Source organism: Nestor notabilis, unplaced genomic scaffold (genome assembly GCF_000696875.1).
Source record: "Nestor notabilis isolate BGI_N333 unplaced genomic scaffold, ASM69687v1 scaffold1722, whole genome shotgun sequence".
In the NCBI taxonomy this organism is placed as follows: domain Eukaryota; kingdom Metazoa; phylum Chordata; class Aves; order Psittaciformes; family Psittacidae; genus Nestor; species Nestor notabilis.
The window spans coordinates 137,048-160,092 of NW_009919515.1; the positions used below are offsets into that span (position 1 = coordinate 137,048).

The 23,045-nt window shown below is 38.5% G+C and overlaps 1 protein-coding gene across 1 annotated transcript in view; it reads right to left on the reverse strand.

The window, feature by feature from the left end:
- Positions 1–23,045, reverse strand: part of LOC104402381 (protein crumbs homolog 1-like) — a gene marked incomplete at its 5' end in the record, with an annotated part of 70,875 nt that overhangs the window by 23,474 nt on the left and 24,356 nt on the right. Inside the window, 5 exon segments of the mRNA XM_010010251.1 lie at positions 1,533–1,661; positions 3,234–4,140; positions 6,896–7,061; positions 7,445–7,995; positions 11,505–12,458. Of these exon segments, the coding sequence (XP_010008553.1) occupies positions 1,533–1,661; positions 3,234–4,140; positions 6,896–7,061; positions 7,445–7,995; positions 11,505–12,458 (2,707 nt within the window).

Genomic DNA, 23,045 nt, shown 5'->3' on the forward strand with positions numbered 1-23,045 from the left:
TCAATCTGATACGTAAATATACAAAGGATTTTGGTTTTGGATTTCTTATTAACTGGTATGTTTGAATTTGTTCTGAAAAAAAGAAGGGGTGACATTTTCTTGTTTGAAATACTATGATCTGTAAGCACAGAAGTAGTACTGGTGCCTGGTTTGACAGCCTGGAGGAAAAGAGGACAAATAGTCAATTTTAGACATTGGAGAAGAATGCCTTGCTGCAATAGTCAGTTAAAGCACAGCATGTTCAGTGCAAAGCTGCCGTTCAATACAAGAATCATGGGAACCATAAAATAGAGAATATTGCCAGCCAGTGGGAGGGATGTAAGGAAGGCTCATTCCCAAAGCTGTAGTTAGCAAGTTGCCTGGCCAAGGAAGGAAGAAGGACAAAGTACTTTCCTTCTACCTTGTAGTCTCAAGAAATATACGCACTAAAGAAATGTCTAAGAATATGCTTTTACTTTTTTATATTTTATTTGATTTGATTTTTCCCCTTTTTTTTAAATATTGTAAAGTGGTGAGTTAAATGGTGCAATGCATTTTGACATGTCTGCCAACTACACTGTGCATTGAGTGGGAATTTTCATTTCATCTCTTTTATAGCTTACTGTACAGTTTCCACAAAATCAGTGGGTTTGGGGGAGAATGAAAACATTTTGTTGAAAACTTTGTGTTTGCAGAGACAGCATCACTCGGTCCTGTTGAACTTTTGCATCTTATACTCTGATGTAATGCTGATTTCACTAAGATCACATAGGGTATTTCCTTTTTCACTATCCAAGAAGGTGCCCTTACCTGTTCAGGCTATATTTTACTGGGACAATGTCTTTCTGTGTTTCTATAGCACCTAAAGCCCCGAGGCTGTCAGGCCTCCCTACTTCAGGGCTGTTTGTAGAACATTATCAAATGGTAAGTGTGAATTACAACAATGTGCTACAGGATACAAATTTCACTGTAAGGAAGACCCCCCTGTTTCAGACTAATCTGTAATATGTAAAAGGTATTTATTCTTAAAATAATAATTCTGTTTCATAATTCAGCATTCAGTAAGAAAGTAACAAGCTGCAATACCACCAGGTATTTCATCTCATACGATTCTTATGAAAGAATATATTCACAACACATACATGTGAAAATGAAACAGCTTTGCATATTCATGTGTCAGTGTATTTTAGCTGATATTTATCTACAATCAGGATATGTGCGTTTATGTGTCCCCACCTATGGAAACATTCTAGCTTGTCACATACAAGCAAAATTGGCATGGAAGCCAAAAAACAGGCATGTAAAATGCTGCATAAGAAAAAATATCCATAACTGGAGTTGGTGATGCTGTATTGGATTGATTCTTGCTGCACTGATTTGTCGTTTTTTAATAAGACAGACCCTCAAAGTCATTTAAGTAAAGAACTGCTGAACTTGAACTGTTTTGTATGTATTTCTGCAGGAGGTCAAAACCTCCATGGCCATTACCCTCTGGACCCTTCTGGAACAGCTTTTGGAAGAATTGCTCCAAAGAGATCTGCTGAGCATCTCACCGTTCTCCAGCAAATCCCGGCAGGCACACACAGGTCAACTTGCCGCTGAGATCAGTGCAGTTGCCGTAATTGAAACATGTGAGGTTTCTCTCTTCATTCCCACAAACTGTGTATGGTAATCTTCTGTATCTAGGTAAGAAAAAAGGCAATGGCAGTTATTTGCACTTGCCTCATCTCTGGATAACCTGTGCTATCAGCTTTTCACTTGCATCTAGTCCACTGCTTTGGTGGAAAATATTTAGATCTACCTTGCAAATTTATTATTTGGGTGCAGAATCTAGTTTTGTTAGTCTCCAGATAGAGGGAGCTGTGCTCCTGCTGGCAAACTATTCAATACCAATGGGAAAGGCATTACATTTCACCTGTATATAGACACACAGTTTCAGGGGTTGCATGTACTCAGTGCCTCTTTGTGTTTCCTCTTGGAAAGGAAACGCCACATCTGTGTGCATTGGCACGCCTGGTGCCTGGGGTACTCGACATGCTCAAAGTTAGTGGTAGGCAGCAACTGAACCAGGGAAGCAATGCTATTACTGGTTGGGGTATTGCCCAAAGGAAAGACAGCAGGAACTGAGGTTTAGGACTCACATAACCTGTTTTGCTTAACTTTAAGTTACTGAATTTGGTTTTCCTTTTCCAAATATTTACTGGCAAAATAATGATTCTTTTTTTAGGAAAGAAAAAAAGATAATACATAGGTAGACTACATTACTGACGTGCCTCTGTGATACATAGACAGTTTAGAGTACTTCAAAAGAGAAATAGCATACAAGATAGATAGAGCATATCAGGCAAATAAAAGGTACCTTCAAAACTCAGGATGTCCTCACTACTCAAAAAAAAATCAACAAAAATTTGACAATTGTGTAATTATAGCCTTAAAGAATGTGGTTGGACAGCATTAAGACGGTTGTCTGTTTGCATCCTTAAAGCTGCATCAGACTGGGTTTGTTGGAGTCCTCTGGAGGAAGAAGGATTTTCCCTTCTCTGAGAGTAACAGGAGGTGTTTATGGTGTGCAGAGAAGGGCAATTAAAGGAGAGGCAGGCCATGGAAGAGCTGCAGCCTTTACATGGTTGTGTCTGAGAAGATTAGGAAACAGACATATGAGGAGTCTCACAAGTGATGGAAATAGTGGGCTGTGTGGTGTCTGCAGCCACCAGCACTGCTGGGCTGAGACAGCAAGCTTGGAGGAGAAGATCCATCTAGCAAAGAAACAGTGGGTGGGGAGAAAAACTTCTTTACAAGCCATTCTATTGTTACTTTCTCTTACCCACCAACTCTGAATTTCTCTACTTACAGTTCCAGAGATCTATTACTCTAGTACAGTTTTAGAGATTCAAAAGCCCTAAAATCTTTATTTCTAAAAAAGATGTGACACATCTGTCTCTGAGCTCTGGCAGACTTGTAATCCTGTCATCAGAGAGCTTGTAGGACCCAGGCTGGCAGCAGAGCTATGCCTTGTTCGTTGTCTCCTTGCCTCATCAGTCTCTGCCTGAGCTGCCAGCTCCCCACTGCCTCAGTCCACACCTAATTGATCTGTACAGCTTTCTGTACTGCAGACTCTTTATACATTAATTCTGCAGCCATGATTAATATATAGAGATGCATAACATCTGTGTTTAAAATGGAGACATCAGTGATGTAATTACCCTTCAGAAGAGACCTGACAAAATCATGCGGATGTGCCTTGTTTATAGTACCTGCAAAATTTTCCAGTGAAGTTACCAGCACACAGGCAAGAATAGCTGTTAATCCCATCAATGCAAGTGGCCCCATTTGCACACTGGTGGCCACGGCAGTTGTCTATGTCCTCTTCACAATTTACCCCTGTGTAACCAGGTTCACAACTGCATTCATACGAGGAGACCCCGTCAGTGCAGTTTCCATGAATGCAGGGGTTTGAAGAGCATTCATCAATGTTGACTTCGCAATGGGTGCCAGTCCATCCTTTTGAACATATGCAACGGTAGGAAGTATAGAAGTCTTCACATATCCCCTCATGCATACAGGGATCTGAGCTGCAGACATCTACTTGCAAACAGCCAGTAAGAGCAGGGTTTGCAGATATTTTGAGAAATTGCTCCTCTTGAGGTTTTTTGGTAGGGATGTCAGCATTTTCAAAGTATGAGAGATAAATGCCACTGATTTCTATGGTGCTCATACATCCTCGCAGGCCATCCAGACTGTCAAAAGCCTTGTCAGCCACGTAGATGTCTGTCTCTTCTTTTAAAAAGTTGAGGTTTCCTGCGGCAGTTGTACTAGTTGCAGTGTCTTTCTCGTAATCTATATCAATGTGCCATCTAGAGAACTGGGAGAGGGGCTCTACCATAGAGACCACCACCTGATGCCATTTCCCATCACTCACAGACAGTGAACTAGCAAGGGTCAGCTTATAAAAGCTGTTGCCGCTTTGCAGTTGAAAGAGTAATTTGGAGTTGTGGATACTGATGGTAACAAACTCTGGCTCCTTCTCCGCATACAGCAGTATCACGTCAGCATCCCTAGTTCGAAAGCCAAATACGATATTGGTGAGGTCTCTGCTGATTTTCCCGTTGCTTCTGTAAAATATCGCACTGCTTCGGCCACTAAACACTGCGTTAGCAAGACCTGTGCAAAAATAATTGAGAAACCAGGCCAACTTTAAACCTATGCATGTGGAACAGTATCTCTTCAGTGCCCCATGTTCCCTGATGTATAAGTCCTTTTGGGTTTGCTGAAAAACAACCAAATTCCACCAGTGTTTCAGTTATACTTGTCTGCCCCTTATGGCTATAGAAATTACAGGGCAGTGCCAGCACAAGCTATATTGGCATCAAAACCGTGCTGCTTTCCATCATCTCAAGTTATATTCTAAAGATACAATTCTACATTAGTGTTAGCTCTCTTTATCAGATGAAGAGAAGGAGGTGATCATAATTGCATACAACTCACAGCTGAGGCTGAGGGGGTATTTCAAAACAAGATATGTATTTGTCAATTTGGGTTTGTTCCCTAGTTTTGTGCAACTAGTTATTCCCCATGACAGATCCAGATGGGGTGAACCTTTGTTCTCAATTCCTCTTTTCTTAGGTAAAACATTAAAGAGATTTTAAAAAGTGTTTGATTGGATCCCAATTTACTCTCACTGGTGATGAATTTAATTGAAGTCAGTTGACAAAAAGCCCCTTCAAAATCAATGTAAGAAGAGTCATGTCTGTCATGTTGAAAACCAGCTTCTCCTGCTGCGTGCGTACTGCCACAGCCCTGCTGACAGCACTGAGCCTGTGCTGGCTGGGCTGGGAGGGCAGCAGAGTACTCGGCTTGCACTGCTGTGAGTGAAAATTGATGGGTAACATTGTGGCAGTTTTATGGATGCCTTCACAAAGGTATTTGACATCTTTCATTAGCATGGTTTCTATAAAATGCACTAACTCGCTGGGCTGTAAATTTGCGCATTCTGAGATTTATGAGGGTTATAGATAGGGAGGAGGGACAGGATGTAATGTCTTCTGTCCATTCTTCAGACAAATCTAGCTTTGTAAGCTCCTGGCACTGAGATAAGGTGGGTTTCTGATCTATCTGTGGGCTCAGAGATAGATCAGATGTAAATCTGGATGAAAAGAACCTCTGAGAATCCCCATAAGAAATTATTAACTGTATATATATATATGTATATATATATGTATATACACACTAAGGCAGCAGAGGTGTAACTACACTGCCTGGTGCATCAAATGTGTGTCTTTCTCATAGCAGAAGTTTTCTCAGAGGAAACCATACTAGAAATGAGAGTCAGAACTTTAAAAAATTATTTCTGATCTTTTAAATGTCTCACAAAAGTGAGAATTTCAAGCTCATAAATCTAAAATATTCCTGTAGAACTCATTACTAAGTCCTGAGTACAGCAAGCCCTCTGGATGTACTTTTATTCTCAGTTGTGACACTGGGCATACAGTTTTGTTATTAGTTACTGTTCCTCACATCCGCTTCCTGTATTCACCTTTTCTCTTTTTTTGGAGTGCATCTTTTCTTAGTGGGCTCACTAATCATAGCCATCTAGATTCAACTAGAGCCACAAGCATCTGAAAAACAGCTCTTTCTCTGCTTAGTTTAAAATGGTATCCAGAGCATAACACAGCAGGCTGGCAGAGAACTCGCTGGCCAGCAAAACTCCTAGTTTTTTCATTACTCTGTGTTGTACAAGTCTATGCTGTAGCTAAGAAAACAACTAGGTAAAAATACAGCTCTGTAGTGCAATTATTTTTGAATATTTGTTAGGGAAACTACCTACTATTGCCACATAAACCAGCACAAAAATTGAAATGTGATCTAACAGTGTAAATTACCTTGATTTTAGCAAAAGGAAATGGTTCAGATACTTTTCACTTTGCTGTCTGTGTGTGTTTATATTCTACTGTAATAGGCAATAGTAAAGTTTATGTGAGAATGTATTTTGATGTTATCATTAAAGCAGTCTATTAGAGAAGGTGCAATAATTTTAATTTCAGTTATAAATTTTAACAAGTGCTGCAATGCTGATTCTAACAATCTCAACAAAAATAGCATCATATTGGTCTGTCAGCAAATTGTCTATGATAGAAATCTTTTGTTGACCAACCTTCTCATTCCTAAGAGTCAGCCATTCTAACAGCTTCCACCAGACTGTGTGTGTATTATCTTCTTCACAGCATCGTTAGGGCTTTCTTTGATAGCAAAAAGAAAAAATATTGCTTCAAAATCCTTACTTGCTTTTTAAATTCCACTCCAGGGTGGGAAGGAGAAGGAAAGTGGAAAAGGAAAGAGGTATGCAGGGTGGCTAATGTTCTTAAGACAGCTAATTTTAATCAATTTTTAAATAGACTGCTTGGCATGTAGGTGCTTCTTAGGAAGTTACTAGTTGAATAACTGTAGTGCTGGTATTAAGGTGACTTCCTTCAAAGATATTTAACTTTTAAGAAAATCAAATAATGCAATGTACGTCATGTAGCTTATCTTTTCAGAAGGATGGAGAACATTCTAAGGTTAATCCAACATTGGATATCCTCTTATCTCTTTACAGTGGAAGAAAGAGGGGTACACTCACGCTCTGACAGCGTATTGATCTATTGTAGAGCCTCGATAAGTTGTGTTGAATAAGTCAAAAGCAAAGGTCTTGTAAACATCAGTGTCTGTGTCAGGGGGTCTGGTTTAAAATTTCTATGTTTGGTAGGGCAGACTCTTCCTGTTAATGTTACTTAGAATAGACATCATTATTATTTTAATACAGAAATAACATTTGAATTAACTTTAAAGGCAGTGAATATTAATATTTAAGAAAATGTTGATGAAAATTTCTCTTGTCTCTAATCTCCAAAGATTATAGGAATAACTGAAATGTACTTACATTCAAATCCCTGGTGCACAAGCTGGCATTGTGCTTCATCAGGACAGGGCCCAAGCTCGCACCACTTAACTTCCTCGCATGCCTTCCCCACTGTGTTAGGGGGGCACGTGCAAGTAAAGTCATCCCAGATTGAATAGCACACACCACCATTGTGGCAAGGGTTGGCCTATGGAGAAAATGAAGGGAAAACCTAAGTGTGAATAAAAGATGGTGGACTCCCAAGTCTAAGGATGGGGGACCGTTTGGCAAAAAAGGGAATTCTGATTATTTCAAACAGAAAGTGACAAAGACCAGCACTATGACAGCACAGCATGTTCAATAATTGGTGAAAATAGTATTTCAGCCTTAAAATATTTTCATTCTCCCCTGTGCAAATACATTTTGCCACTGATATTCATTATATGTAGCATAACATCTGCTTTTTCTAGTATTTTTATATATTTTCCTAAGATGTCCTTCTCATCAAATGATGTATGGGAATGTACAAAAGATTAAAGGGAATCCCTCATTTTAAACATGTGAAAGTGCTCTGGAACATGAAATTCTTACCTTGCAGAGGTTGTCACCAGTGCAGCCTTGAGTAACATTGAGAAGAGTTCGGTTGATAGGAGAATTCAGTGGATTGGAGATGGGGAAGAATTCCAGTGGCTGGTTATTCACTCTTACATCCTGGATGCAGCCTTTGAAATACCTGCCATTTTCATCAGTTTCTTTGTTATCTGGTAGGCCTCCGATGTAAAGAATATCCTTACTTTGGATGGTTAGTGGTGGAGTAGAAATAAAGCCCAGGTATTGAGAGGATTGGAATAATTCCACCTTATTTGGTTCTATTTTTAATGTTACTAAGTAAAAGTTTCCATCGTTCATGGAGTGTTTCCCTAATAACTTAATGGAATTTAGAGCTAGCACTGTGAGTTTCCCACCTTCCAAGTAGACTCTTACATAGAGGTAAGTACTGTTTCTCAAAGCCAGTAACAAGCCAGAAGATTTGCGTGTTCGGACAAACATTGATATATTCAAATTTTCATTCTGAGTGGCATCAACAGGAAAAGCAGCATAGCCTGAGGAGTCCTCAGATCCAAACCGGCCTGGAATGTACTCTTGAGGTTAGAGATACGGGAAAAGATTAAAAAAAGAGAGAAGAGAGAAAAATAAAATAGTTAGGGCTAAATGACAAGAGAGCCAGTGATCAAATAGCTACTTGATAATATTTACGTATGGTAGTAAGATGTGTTGTTATTTATGGATGAATAAAGACTTGATCCAGCTGTAAATAGCTTCTATTTCAAAATTCCTCTTGGCTTCCATGGCTGTAGTATTAAGCCCCAGTACAGGACCAGATGTTATATTATTGGGCATATTTTTCCCCTTTATCATGCTCTGTGTAATGGCGTGTTTTCAAATGGTTAAACAAGGACAGATTTCTACAGTTTCCTGGATTAGTCCTCAGAAAGATCATTTTGAAAAGAACCTAGCTGCTTTGATCCTCTGATGACCGTGGAAGTTAATGTAATTCTGGAACTTTGTGCTATTTTTTGTACTGATTCCAATCATAGAAATAGCCCAAAGCTTCTCAGCAAACCCGTCATGTGTGAAACCTCCAAATAGGGCACCTATTTGGTGCTGCATAGGATTCCCAGTTCTCTGTCAGACTTTCTGTTGCTGGGGCTCAACGTGTGCTTGTATACATCAACTTGTATCTAGTTGTGAATCCTGCTCAGTCCTGTGAGTGCCCATCGTGCTGTAGTGTCAAGGGGGAAAAATGATCCAGGATCGAGTTAGCTTTTATTTTTTTCTTTCTTTTTGTGCTTATCAATTAAAATGATTAAACCAAAACCATCTGTCTCTCTCCCTTGCTCTTTATTTTCAGTAATGATTTTCAGACTTGTAAGGATAAAAAATATGTAGCCAAACCCATGTTTTATTCTGATGAATCATCTCGTTAAAGCACAACAAAGTGTTTCTATTTTTACACTTAAAGTTCCGTGATCTTGTCCCCAATATTACAGACTTCCTGCCTAAACACTTTCAAAAGCTATCTTTAATTTATCAGATTCATAGAAAGAATAAACCAAGCTTTTTTTTTTTTTTTTTAAGTGCTCACATAACTAAAGAGTCAGTCCTTTTTTGTGCAGTAAAACTCCTAGAGCAAGACCTCATAGGACAAGTTTCCGCCTGCAGCGCTGCTTTTTTTATGACTACATTAAAAAACCCAATGAAACTAGGGGACTGACTGTGAAGCCCTAACAGACCCTTAATAACCACACTGCACTACTATGTGGCACGGTGGTAACAGCAACAGGAATAGGTCCCTTACTTGTTCCTAAACAATTTCATAAATACATTAAATATGAAATATTGGAATACTAAGACTACCTATATATCTACATCTGCTTGTTAAAAGTCTGGTATGTAGAAATAATTATTTGTTAAAATGGGTGTTTTGAGGCGTTAAATCTCTCTTAAGTTTTATCTTCTCTATAGGGTGGTAGTAGAGATCGAGGCATTTTTCCATGAGAGTAAAAAGAAAATTTCTGCTAGGATGAAGATTACGCATTTGCAGTATTAGAAGGACGCATTAATCTTCAAAAAGGTAGTTCATGTTTACAATTACTTTGTTACTTTTCTCTCTATTTCTAAATACATATATATATATATACATCATCATTCTGATCTTCTCTTTGATGGGATGGCTAGCATCACCTTGGTCAATATTAACCTCTTCGGTCACAACATCTGGATGTTGATCAAAATGAGTCAACATCTGCTTGTTATTTTGTATATGTAGAGAAAATATTGCCTCTTGTCAATTAAATACTTGGCAGCAACTTTTCTTCAAAAAGACACTAGCATTTCTTATGTTATCCTTTACCATAAGTCTCCCCCACTCTGCCTTTTAAGAAACCTGCCACAGTCTTTTAAATACGGCATAAATCTAGAATCTATGTATCAAAATGGCATGGTGCCATGATTTGCAAAGAATATTGTGGTCAGCAGGAAAAAAAAATAAAAATGCATTTTTTCTAATCATTCTCAACAGTTCTAATGCCAGTATAAGCCTCTCCTGGCCCTGACTGGTTTTAATTTTGCCTCATATAAGAAGGCAAACATATTTACCAGATGTTGTCCTATGCTCCAAAGTTGCCTTCCAAATCTTAGGATAAATTACAGCTAGACTTCAAAGAAGTCTGTTACAATTACCTTTCAGACTTTGTCATTTTGCAATAAAACCGAGAAGAAAAACTATTGAAAAGTATTGATAACTATTACAAAATGAAATTGTATTTAAACATTTTGAAATGTATTTCAAGCTACAGCTTTCTGCAGCAATGCATTCAATAAACCCCTGGGGCCAGTCATTCAGCTCATGTAAATCAATGTAGCTTCACTGGCGGCAGAGCAGCCATGCCGATTTACACCAGTTTAGGATCTGTCCATTCTAATCTGACCATGGCTCTGCTGTTGCACTTCATTTTTTCCAGTCCACTTGGCAAATACATATACATAAATATATGTAAGTATGTATACTTGTGTGTATGTATGCATTTCTTCTTCCTTAAACATTGTTACGATAGACCATGTGTGCATGGTTAGTAAGGGTGCAGAGAGGGGAACAGAGGCAAGGATGCTGTGTGCAAGGCTCAGTCCTGTACGATTCTTTTCAACAAAACTGCTTGTTTGAAATCCCTAAAACTTATGCTGAGGAAGTATTGCAGAGTCCACCCCAAAATGCTCCTTAGGGGTGCTGTACTTACAGCTCCAGAGGGTTTCACAAAACAGATGCAGTATAGCAGGGAACTGGGCAGGGACCTCCTGTTGTCGTTCCACTCTGCCTCAGCCTGCATTTGGAAAGATCATTTGTAGCAGGGAAAACGCTATGGGCATCTGCAGCTTTTATATTCCTGCTTGTCTCTGCCAAAGGGGCTGTTTGCTCGGATGTGCTCTTTTGTTTGCTGAGACATGGGTAGGTTTCCCTCTGGTCACCAAGCAGCTATTCAGTAACGGCTGCCTTCGTTAGCGATTGTCCAGAGCTGCCTTCAGACCAACTGGGAGATGAATGGACCCTGTTTCCAGCCTCTGAAGGCCTGCCTTCTCCTTGGGCTAATCAGATTAAGTTAATAGTATAATCTCATTCATTTTTTTAAATTGGAATCTGTCTTTTTTTAACTTGCAGTACTTTTACTTGCCTTTCATTGCCTTAAATGAGTTTCTTTATAAAAGCCTAGAGAGCTCGAGGATAAAATTTTCAAAGAATGCTTTGAAAGTAAGACTTTAACTCCAAGTGACTTAGTTGCTTTCTGAATTTTACTTGGGGTGCATAACCTATAGTGAACTACAGTTTTCCAGAGGTTATGCCATGCTAAGAAGATTTTAAGACTGGATGAGTGGAATCCACCAATTTAGCCTGACTTTTTTTTTTTGTCAGGCTGAAAAGTAACTAGAAAATAACGTAGGTGTGCTACTGCTAATTCTCTTGGATTTGTTTACCAGCTGACATCAAGCTCCAGAAATCCTAAAGGTTGTGCTGTTTCAGCACCAGGGAAACAGGATTGTTTATGGTCATTTTTCAGTAACCATTAGAACACAAATGCCTACAGCATTCCCTTACCTGTTGTGCAGCTTGGCCCTGTGTATGGCCGGTAGCAATCACAGTGGTAGCTCAGCCACAGATTGGTACAGCGTCCCCTGTTCTGACAAGGGTGTGTTTCACACCAGTCCTTTTTAGGACATCCTGTCCTGACATTTAAAGATGATTCAGGTGATACATTCTCTGGTGTAATAACATTCAAGTCTATTTCAATGTCCTGAAGACAGCCTACAAATGAAGGTGCAGAATGTATATTATAGACGTTAAGCAGAGAGTTGCCGCTAATGTTCCCCACTGGTAAGCCGCCCAAAAACGTGCTCTGAAATGCAAGCATCATGTGATCGTTATCTATCACAGCAGACGTTTTATTGAGGCACAATTCTACACAAGAGCTGTCAAGCAAATTAAGAGTAACAGCTCTTGCCAAGGTTACCTCCACTGAATGCCATTCTCCATCACTGACATTATGTGAAATATGCAAAAGAGCCTGTGGCTTGTTGTTGACTTGCACGGATAAGTGTAAGTAGCCATTCAGTAACTCCAGCTTTGCAAATGTATTTTTCTCCCCTCGGTAAAACAGAAAAGCTGTAGGTTGCACAGTTTGAAACCTCAGGTTTATATTATAGAAAAATTCCTTTTTAGGGTTCAGGGGATTCTTCAACAAAAGGAAACTGTTTCCTTGAAAAGAAAATGTGGTTACAGTTTCACAGTGTATTCCAGTATACCCAGGTGAACATATGCAGCTGAATCCGTGTTGGCCATTTTTTAAATGTGGGATGCATATTCCATTGTTTTGGCATTGCTGATCAGTACAGCCATGGAGAACTTCCGTACAGTTCCAGCCCCCATAATAAATTCCTTCTTTGTCAGCAGGTGGGCAATGGCAAGTGTAATTCCCAGGAAAATTCTCACAGATTCCACCATTTTGGCAAGGGTTCATGTAACATTCATTGATGTCTTCATCACAGTGAGTACCTGAAGAATAAAGAAGGAATTAGACATTCTGGGTTGGATAACTGGAGCCCCAAATTATATTTTTTAGTAACATGTGTTTGAATTATCATTGATTATCATTAATTAGAGGGGAACGCCTTGATAAATAGATTATTGACTCGCAAGCCTAAAGTATGTTAAATATAAAAATACCATTCGCGTGCCATAATTTTCTTGTGCACTGTATTATATAAACACAGCTACAGGTTGGGTGGAGAAGAGTTTCAGAGCAGTCCTGCAGAGAAGGACTTGGGCGTGTTGACTGATGAGAAACAACATGAGCCGGCTTCAGTGTGCGCTCACAACACAGAAACCAACTGTATCCTGGGCTTCATCAAAAGAAAAGTGACCATCAGGTCAAAGGTGATCCTGCCCCTCTACTCTGCTCTTGTGAGACCTCACTTGGAGTATTGTGTCCAGTTCTGGTGTCCTCAACATAAAAAGGACATGGAGCTGCTGGAGCAAGTCCAGAGGAGGCCACGAGGATGATAAGGGGACTGGAGCACCTCCCTTATGAAGACAGGCTGAGAAAGCTGGGGCTGTTCAGCCTGGAGAAGAGAAGGCTGCGTGGAGACCTCATAGCAGCCTTCCAGTATCTGAAGGGGGCCTACAAGGCTTCCTGGGAGGGACTCTTCCTCAGGAACTGTAGCGATAGGACAAGGGGTAACAGGTTCAAACTTAAACAGGGGAAGTTTAGGTTAGATATAAGGAGGTAGTTCTTTATAGTGAGGGTGGTGAGGCACTGGAATGGGTTGCCCAAGGAAACTCTGAATGCTTCATCCCTGGCAGTGTTCAAGGTCAGGTTGGACAGAGTCTTGGGTGACATAGTTTAGTGTGTGGTGTCCCTGCCCATGGCAGGGGAGTTGGAACTAGATGATATTAAGGTCCTTTTCAACCCTGTTGGAGGGGATTGAACCTGTATGTCCCAGCAGAATACTCCTGTTACCATGTACCTACAGTGGAACTTTCTTTACCTTTCCTAGATATAAAATATAAAGCAAGAAAATATGAAAGGAATATTTTCTCAAATGTCTCAGGGCTTGTTGATGAGAATAGCTCCATAAGATTTGGCAATACGTACTCATATTTCCTCCTTTTCCATGTAACACTTGGCTTCTGGTATATTGGGTAAAAGGAGAGCTCCTCATCCCAAATTCACTGTAATTCGATAGATGTGACCAAGGCATATGTACTGGATCAGACTCCACAAAGGAAAACAAATCTGTTCCTCTTGTAAAGCTAATCTGTTTATCCCTCTGCAATGTTGTTCATCTATAAAGTGGTAATTATAATAACTTCTCCCTTGAACAATCAAGTGACCAATACTTATGCAATGGATCAGTGAAAATCTGTTTCTTATCTTCCTTGGAAGCAGCTAAAATATCCAAATACCTTTTTGAAAACTCATGCTAAGTGCAACTCCTAATATTTCCACTTTAGTTATTCTAGAGAAAATAAGAAATAATTTGCAGTCAGTTTTCAAACTAGTGTCATCAGCACAAAGTAGTTAATAGACAGAATTATGCCTGTCCTCACAGCAAAACTGGTGCCTGGAAATTAAATAATGAGGTATGCTGAGACTCACAGAGTTGCAGCTAGATACAAGACACCACACCTACCTTTATATACAAACTTGCATTGAGCATTTTTCATTGAAAATTACAGAGCAGCATTCAGCCACAATGAATTGCTTCAAATGGTAGATAAATGTAGTTACTAGGCTAATTCCTTGCCCGTCCACTTTATTCAGTCACAGTGGTAAGTAGACCCATCTTGGAGAGAAGTTACAGGAAAGCCAGAAGGGAACTGAGAATTGGTTGAGATTTATTTGAAAGATTAGCTAGAGTGAAGTGGTGATAGTATGTATATAAAAGGCTCTCTCTGCAGTGATCCTCCTCACTTACGAGTTTTCAATTATAAAATATAGTTTCCACTTGAAGCTTCAGATTATCAAACACAGCTAGTGCTATCCCTCTGGTCTGGCAGTAGGGTTTTACAGCAGCAGTTTTTCTCTGGTTTCCAGCCAGGCTCATACTTACTGCAATGTGAGCTGTCTATGTATGCCTTAATATGTAGTGGCATCTGGCAGAAATATGACTCATTGGGACTGACTTTCTGAAAGTGAAGTGCACTTCCCAAACCGCTACTGACTGGGGGCCAGGATGATGTCTGCTTTGCCCAGTTTGTGGCAGTTTCTGTGTTAGTGACTTGTCCTGCTTTTGCTATTCTAGTACATGAAAAGTGAAGTTACTGTGAGCCGTTTCATTTCTGGTCAATGTTTTAGTACATCTCATGCCTGATATTGCTCCCTTCCCTGCTTTGACATTGAGAACAATGTTTCCATAGGTCTTGTATACAACTCAACGTGACAGCTGTAGGGATGCAGATCTCTTTGGGGTTTTGTCAGAGATAAAAATTAGTGCAGTATAGAAGCAGTAGGATGAGGGATGTACTTAGCCTTGTCACAGGGCTATGGAGTGCTCAGTGCATGCTTAAGGATTTATAGTCTGGGAGCCTGTGTAAAACCTTTCATAGTTGAAGTCAGCATAGTGAATGGCTGAATACTTAGTTGCTGCATTTTCAGTAATGCTTGATGACTCTGTGTATATTAGTCTGTTATCCCATGGCACCTGCAAGGTATCATTTTCGCCTTGTAGCCTGTGGCCTGAGTCACACCTTGAAATAGAGACTGTCTCTGGAAAGGGTGACACAGATGCATAAACTGAAACCAACTTTACTATAATGTTTTGTGTCTGTGTGTCTGTGTTGTTTTCTACTTCATCAAATTAGACATAAAGTTAATGAAATAATTTCAGGAGAATGCTAAACTTCTTTGGAAATCATATGTGTTTCTAACTTTAAATTTAGATAATACATTTGGTAAAAAATGTGTCAGTGTCTAACAAAGAAATAAAATGAGTTTTATGAGGAGGTACACATATTCTAAGTGTGCTCCTTGCCTATAGAAAACAAATAACATCAGTTATTAAATGCAAAGTGACTACCATAGAGATGCTTAAGTAAATCAGTGTCGGCATACAATGCTTATGTGTTGAAGTAATTATATTAATAATACATTGCAAAATAATTATTTTCCAAATTTCTGTAATATATACATAAATGTGTATATACACACATCTATATGCCTACAATTTCATAAGATTAGCACAAACATAAATATAGGTCACACCAAAAGACAAATAATAAGCCATTTTTTCATATCAAGAATAAATAAATCAGCTGTTCTTACAAGCGGTATTGATATTGCTTGTTATCTGCCAGTTACTATACAAGCAAAGACCACTGTCACTCAAGAGAAAAGCAGTCTAGATAAAAGGATTAACCAATATTTATAGAACTGTTCAAGTAGTTCAAATAGCTCAGGTTGGAGGAGAAGTTTAGAATGTAAAAAAATAATCTCTAAAGATGTAAGACATACCAAAAGCAAGTGCAAGGGGAACTACTGTTTTCTTTTCAGTGCTTACATGCATTAGCTCAGCTAAACATATTTGGATTTTTAAAGTAAAAACCAAAATCATTCAACATTTTCTCTTCTAAATATATTACACACCTACCTAAAATTTATCATATTTTTATAGATAACGATTACTTTTGCCTCCTGTGAAGTTTTATTCAAAACAAAGATGAAACGGCTCCTTTGACTCAGTTTGATAACACCATTCATGTCTCCTTTTTTCACTTGCACATTATTATTATAGGGTAGCTATTTTCTAGTTAGCTTCTTAATTAAACTATCTGTTTCAAATTTAGCAGCAAAGGTTTCCTGCAGAAGTGGGATGACAAAAGCTTCATTCAATTCTGCTGAATGCCACTAATTTTGATTTTGATTAAAAATTATAAAAGTATTACCCAAGTTAGACTTTTGATACACATCTTTGTTTAGAAATTTGTTTACAGCCTTCTACCTTTCTAGTTCCTTGACAATATATAAACATTAAGCAAATACAAACAAGCAGTCTGCATAGATACCACATGTTCAGTACAGTCTAAATGCACATATAATTTCACAAAAAGAAAGTATTTACCTGTAAACATCGTCATTAAAATGATGTAAACCTGTATCCTAGTTGCAACCATCTTTTTCCAGAGAAAAAGATCATTTAGCACTTTAGCAGTCCACAGAGTAGTTTCCGTAAAATTTGAAACAGTTCTCAGTATAACAGCTTCCTTTCCAGGATTAGCTTGCTCCACTTCTGTACCTGCTGATGTAGTCTGATGGTGTATTTTGCCCAAGCCAGATCAACAAGGCTTAAACTAAGACTCATTAAACTGCTTACGCAATAGATATGTATTCTACTTAAATTCTTTTTGAGCATGTTCTCTCCAAGTGTGCTCACACTAAACTTTGATCAGGTTTCGAAGACAGACATATTTTTAGGATCCATTCAAAACTGATTCGTCACTTTTTGGTGTTTTACAAGGTGCTGGGGTTTTTTAAGACCATATTTTCTTTCATTTTCAAGAGATTTGTTAATCCAAATCAACTCTTTCATGGTCACTGTCCTTCAGAGAAACTGTACATCTTAATAAGCAGATAGAAAATACCTAGTATTACATATTGTTTCTTGATTTTAGAAACTATTTCTGTTCCACTGCTCTCATTCTACTTACTGGAAATCTATGAGTGCAGATTTTTGAGTGTGCTCAAGACAGGGGAAAAAACCCAACTAAACCATTTTTTTTCTTTGGCTCTTGAACCGTACATTTTGGTTTGGACCTAATTTAATGAGAGGAAAATAGAGTTCAGGAGGTTGAACTACTTATTTCTGTGATAACTTCAGCAGCACACTTTAAAAAAAAATCAGTATATTTTATTTACATAATGAGTTGCTTTAAATATTGCTAGAGCAATATCTGTGTAATTAGTTAAATAATTATAAAGCAAGGGAGTCTTTCCCCAGGTTGATATGTATACCATCCATCCAGCACACAGCAAACTCTGGATTCAGATCTTTGTTTTGGCAGTTTCTCATTTTAAAATTTCAATAATGATCCTGTAGCCTCTCTCAGCGTGTCCCCAAGAAAATGTTGATTTTTGGCAAATGTGTTTTTCAATTTCTTCTTCTCCCTAAATGTAAATTCCTGACCTTGTGTCAAATTTCTGTCAAGGTTCACCAAAAGACCTATATGCAGGATAAAATTTTGGATTCATTGAATCTACAGTTCACAATTGCTTTTATGGTGATGCTAAAAATACCGCTTCTCCTTCCAGCCTCTGATAGAGGTATCGAGTGATTTTCCCTATTACACATTCAAATACCATGAGGTAAGAATGTCATCCAGACTCTTTGCAAGGTAAGTTAGGAAGCTTTAAATGAAATAAAAGTTCATGTTGATAAGTTAGTATGCATGTACTTTATTAGTAGTGCTTATCAGAAGTCCCATGCTACAACTTGAAGCTTAATATGCATTTATCTCAAAAATAACAGGAAAAAGTTGGAGGTTCTTGGTAGTTGTCAGTCCTTTTGCAATATGACCCTGATAAATGTTCTGAGGTAAGATTATGCACATACACACTGTCAACAAGTTGGGATAGGCATACACTGTTACAGCTCAGTGAAAACACAGAGTTGGTGACACTGAGACAGAGGAACTTCATGCCAGGGTATTTAGCAAACTGCCTGAAGCCATGACAGAACTGCTAGTGAGTGTTTTGGACAAACCTGTCGAGAACAAATGGGTTACAGCAGGTGGTAGTTACTCTAATTACAGCAAGGGTTTGAAACTGTCTTTAATACCATTTTTATGTACAGACCAAGGAGAAAAATGTTCATGGAACCACCACAAATTGGTGTAATCCTGCCCAGAAAGTAACAGTCAGAGGTTCCCTGTCAAAATGGGAGGCTCTTTTCATTGTGGTTTGGGATTGTCCTGCATTTGCTAAGATCAGTGTTTTCATGAAAGATGTGCATGATGGTATAGAAAGTTTACTTAATAAGTTGTCTGATAAAGCAGGCTGAAGTGAAACTTTTGAGTGTGCTAAAGACAAAACTACCTTTAAAGGTGAACATAAGAAATTGAAGAAATGGTTTGAAAATATTGTATTCAATTCTGGAAGGACTCATTCAGTTTCCATGGTCTCAGGGTGGAATAACCAGCATTCAGGTGGTAAAATAGTTCCAGTTTACAAAGCCTTGGTCACACCTTAGCAGGAATACTGCTGTTCACTGAGATCATAGTAAGCAAGTGAAGAAGTCATGGGTTTGACCACATCAAGGCAGATCTACACTATAGGAAAATATTTCTAATGATAGTAAGGCAACAATGCCTTGGCACAAGATATCCACTGGGAGCCGTAAGGTCTATTTTGGATCCTTAAAAATAGATTAGAGACACAAGTGCAGTGTGACATAAGTTAGTGGCTCCTGTCTTAGACACACAGATGGCCCAAATGATACCTGCATGTCTGCCCCTTCCAATTCCTTTTTTTTTTCATATTTCTGTGATTTCTTTGAATAAAATAATTCCCAGCCACTGAGCTGTAGATGTGTCAAGCTCTACACGCACATATATTTGTCTATAGGTATAAAATGCAGATAGGATTAAACCCTGGAGAAACTCAAATTGTAGCATACCCTTTAGGATATGCTTTATGGAAGACAAAGACAAAAAGTTTGCAATAATGCTTCCTTCCCCTATACTCTACGTTTTGAAAATGCTGGTGTACAAAATCCTACCTCAGGCAGAAACAACTTTTTCAAGGGACTCATTAATCCTGAGGCCATTGGAAAGATCTGGCAGAGCATATATTCTTCAAGACTCCAGGTGTTAGCAGACAATCATGAAAATTCTAAGTTCTCCACATCTCTGCTGATAATTGCAAAGAGATAATTACTCTTTGCTGGAAGGAGGAAATGCACATTCACAAGTGAGTAAGCGCAAGGAAATAAATTGATCATCTCTACGTCACTGTAATTAAAACTCATGTTTCTGGGTGTAAATCAGTTGTCATGGAGGTCAGGAAGGAGATTTTACTCTAATGTACATCAGTGTAGAGCAAGTGAGGGGTATTTAAACTGATATTGTTTCTCCTGTTTTATTTCAGTAAAGGACCAGCTTATATTGGGTTCTGAACTCAATGTGACCAGTGATCCGATCTAGTATGGCATTTTTTGTTGCTGTCTTAGCTAGAAAAGCTCATGTAAAATGAAGGACAGAATACAGAACAGAGCTGGAACACATGGAAAATTGGTTGCTTTAAAATAGTATGATAACGAGCATTTGCTAACATTGAGCTAATTTGCACATGATACCTTTCATACAGAACTCTGATTTTGTAAAGTTGTAAGACCTTGCTAGTTATTTCTTTATTGCAGACAAATTCACTATTCTGTTATTTTTCCTCTTGCCATTTGAAATGTACATATAAAGTTAATACTGGCTAGGAAAAAAAGTGAAAATAGAAATAGAGTTGAATGACTTGGCTTAATCATTAAATATGTCACCCTAGCTGAGGGATATGGAATTCATAACGTGCTACATTCAGAATGGCATGCTGTAACCCAATCTTTTTAAATGTTGCTGGCCTGAAGCTTCGTAGACTAGTTTGAATTTTCAGTAAAAATGGATTTTTCTTAAAGTAGTAAAAACCCCAATCCCTTAATCTCTTCAATCATTAAACTTTTTCTGAGAGCAAAAGTACTTGGAAATGTTTTTCCACTTGTTTCACATGTTTTGTCACACCTAAACTCATTTTCATTTAAAAAAAAGAAAGAAACCCATGTACATGCTGTAGGTGATCAGTTGTTTAGTGAGATCTGGTGTGTTTATTTTATTTTATAAATATTGGAAACAGCCAACCGAGTTAAGCATTGGCTTCAGCTTCCGGGTAGATCAGCCAGCCTTTTTCACAAGCCTGTTCTGCAGACCGTGTGTGCTCCTTAGGCAAAGTTGTGTGAGGGGCGCAGCCAGAGGTCAGACACATATAGCCTGTGAATGGAAAGGGGCCATGTCCTAGAAGGGCAGCACGGCAAAACTGTTGCTTGTAGCCTACACCTTCGTCCCATATTTTGATTAACACAGCCAGCCATGTGGATCCAATTGTAGGATTAGGGTCTGAATCTGGAGTAAAGAAAAACTTGGTGAAGAAATATGTCCCTGCATGGCACTCATTTTCCTTTCATTTCCCTATTTCTAGAGTCAGCTTTATGTATAGGTGAAAGAGACAGCTGCTGTTGCTGTGACTGATGGAGGTAAGAAATAAAATCAAATGGTGGCAGCCTGGTTTTCCCAGGCAGCATCCTTCTTCAGTGGGTTTTCTGGCTGCATAAACGTATCTTTAGCTATGGCCGCATTGTTGATACGAGCTAAGAAGGGCTGATGAGAGACGGGAGAGCACAATTACAGGGTGTGTCAGTTTAAAGTGTTTAAAGTGATTTATGAAGGATACCATTAAGAAAGAAGGGAAACTAGCAGGGAAGATATTGAAGATCAAACAGTCAAACAAGTAGAGAAAAACGTGAACAAGAGTCAATGATACCCCAAAGATACTTATGTTAGCATTTGAGACAGCATTCTTCTTACACACACGAGCATCTATGGGCACTGTTCCAGTGCTCCACTCAAAGGGTTGGGACATATTCCAGACAAGAAATTGGAATAGTGATTTTCAGAGAAGTTGATTAGTTTATACCTGATTATGGACCAGATATTGGAAGCCAAAGAAAGATATTTGGTGTTCTGCTTCCAGTACATTTTTGTGTTCTTTAAGTTGTTTAAAAAAAAAAAAAAAGTATATATTAATCAGGACTTTTTCATGTTTTACCTTTTAGAGAACTGTGGCAAGACTGTCAAATTCAAAGCATTAATGATCTGATTTGCATTTTTTGTAGAGTTGTGAGCTTGTACATACAGATGATGTGTGTGCATTTGAACTCAAGTATATCCAGAGGGATCTTAAAACAACCAATACCTTTGAGTTGTTTAATTAGATCATACAAGGTCATGTTTCATTGACTTGAAAATCTGTTTGGAGCATATGACTCACTTTGGAATTGGAAAACAAATTAATTTTCAGTCCTACAAACACTTAAGGGCTTTAAAAGAGTGCATGCTGTTGATGAACACATCCATTGAGAAATGTATGCTGTGTCTAGTCTCCCCTAAAAGGGATTTTCTACCTTGTCTCTTATTGGCTGCTTCATATTTGTTTTAACTGAGGTAGGCAAGCACAGCCACTGTGCTGTCTAGTGTGAAACAGCTACTGCCCTGGAAACGGTGCTTTGAGAAATTGCAGTCATTTGCAAGATTTTCTAATTTTGTTAAAACCAATGTGAATCTCTGCAACATACAAAAGTGACTGTATTTACATAACTTCACTGTCAGTCCATATTGAAACAAACTGAAAAAGCCAGCAGGCTAGAAAATCATAGTTTTAATGGGGCTTATACAGCTTAACTGAGAATTGAGACCCGAGAATAGAAAAATATAACATATGAATGTGTGAACACACATAACATGTTTTTGCTGCGTGTATTTTGAGCTGTGCATAGCATAGCTGTATAAATAGCATGAATATGATCTGTATTTATGCTGTGTAAAATTACACTTCTCTATTCCTACAGTATATATTTGTGTATAATTTATTATCACTTTAAATACAGGGGGAAAAAAAGTCTTTAACCCTGAACTATTCCCTTCTACAATATTTTTTTAAGGCAATTACTCTACCTGGTGTATGTTTTCTTTCCTGTGTAAATAGCTGTGACTTGCTTATAGAGCAGATGTAGCTGCACAAGACCTCAGACTTTGGACTGTGATCCTTCAGAACAGTTCTCTATCGATGGGAATGGCAGAAGATCTTACTTTTTTTCACTTAAGCAGCATTGTTCATTTCCCTCATTCCCTGCAATGTTAGTTCTTCTGCAGTGTGAAAATTCATCTAAACAATGGCTTTGTTTACCCAAGGTGTCATATGTTTAATGCATCTTGAAGCTGGGAAGTGTGAGACCCAACCTAGTTTCACTTTGGCTGGGTCACATAACAATGCCAGAGGCAATGGGATAGTATGGACTTCAGCTGAGATTGTGTGTGCTTGCCATGGTCGGCTGGATGTCTTACTGGGGGATTTCCTGGGTCATTCTATGGGTATGTGTTTTAGCTAGATAGCTAGATTAAATCTAGTGTTGCTTAAACTACGACATCTAGGGTTTTTACGTCTTTATGTGATGCACTTCTGTAGCTGTGGAGACATGTTCACAGTACAGCATTTAAATAATTTATTTATTACTATAGGTAGTGATTTATCATGTTGTTCTGGCCCCACAAAAAGGTATAATAGATTCTGAACCCTCTTTGTTAAGAGAAAATAGTGCCAATAGGACTGACTACAGCCATAATCGTATTGATCATTATGATTTTCTGTAATAGTGTTGTGTTGTTAACACAGCCAGACTCAAAGAATTACAGCGGTGGGAGGGCAATCTGAATCAGATCCACCAAATCTATTTCTAGCAGTTAATTTTTAGCATAAATTATCTGTCTATACTAGGCTTTTTTTCTTCTCTCTGAGACTATTGAAAGTGCAAAGTTCATTGTCAGCCAGGGAAA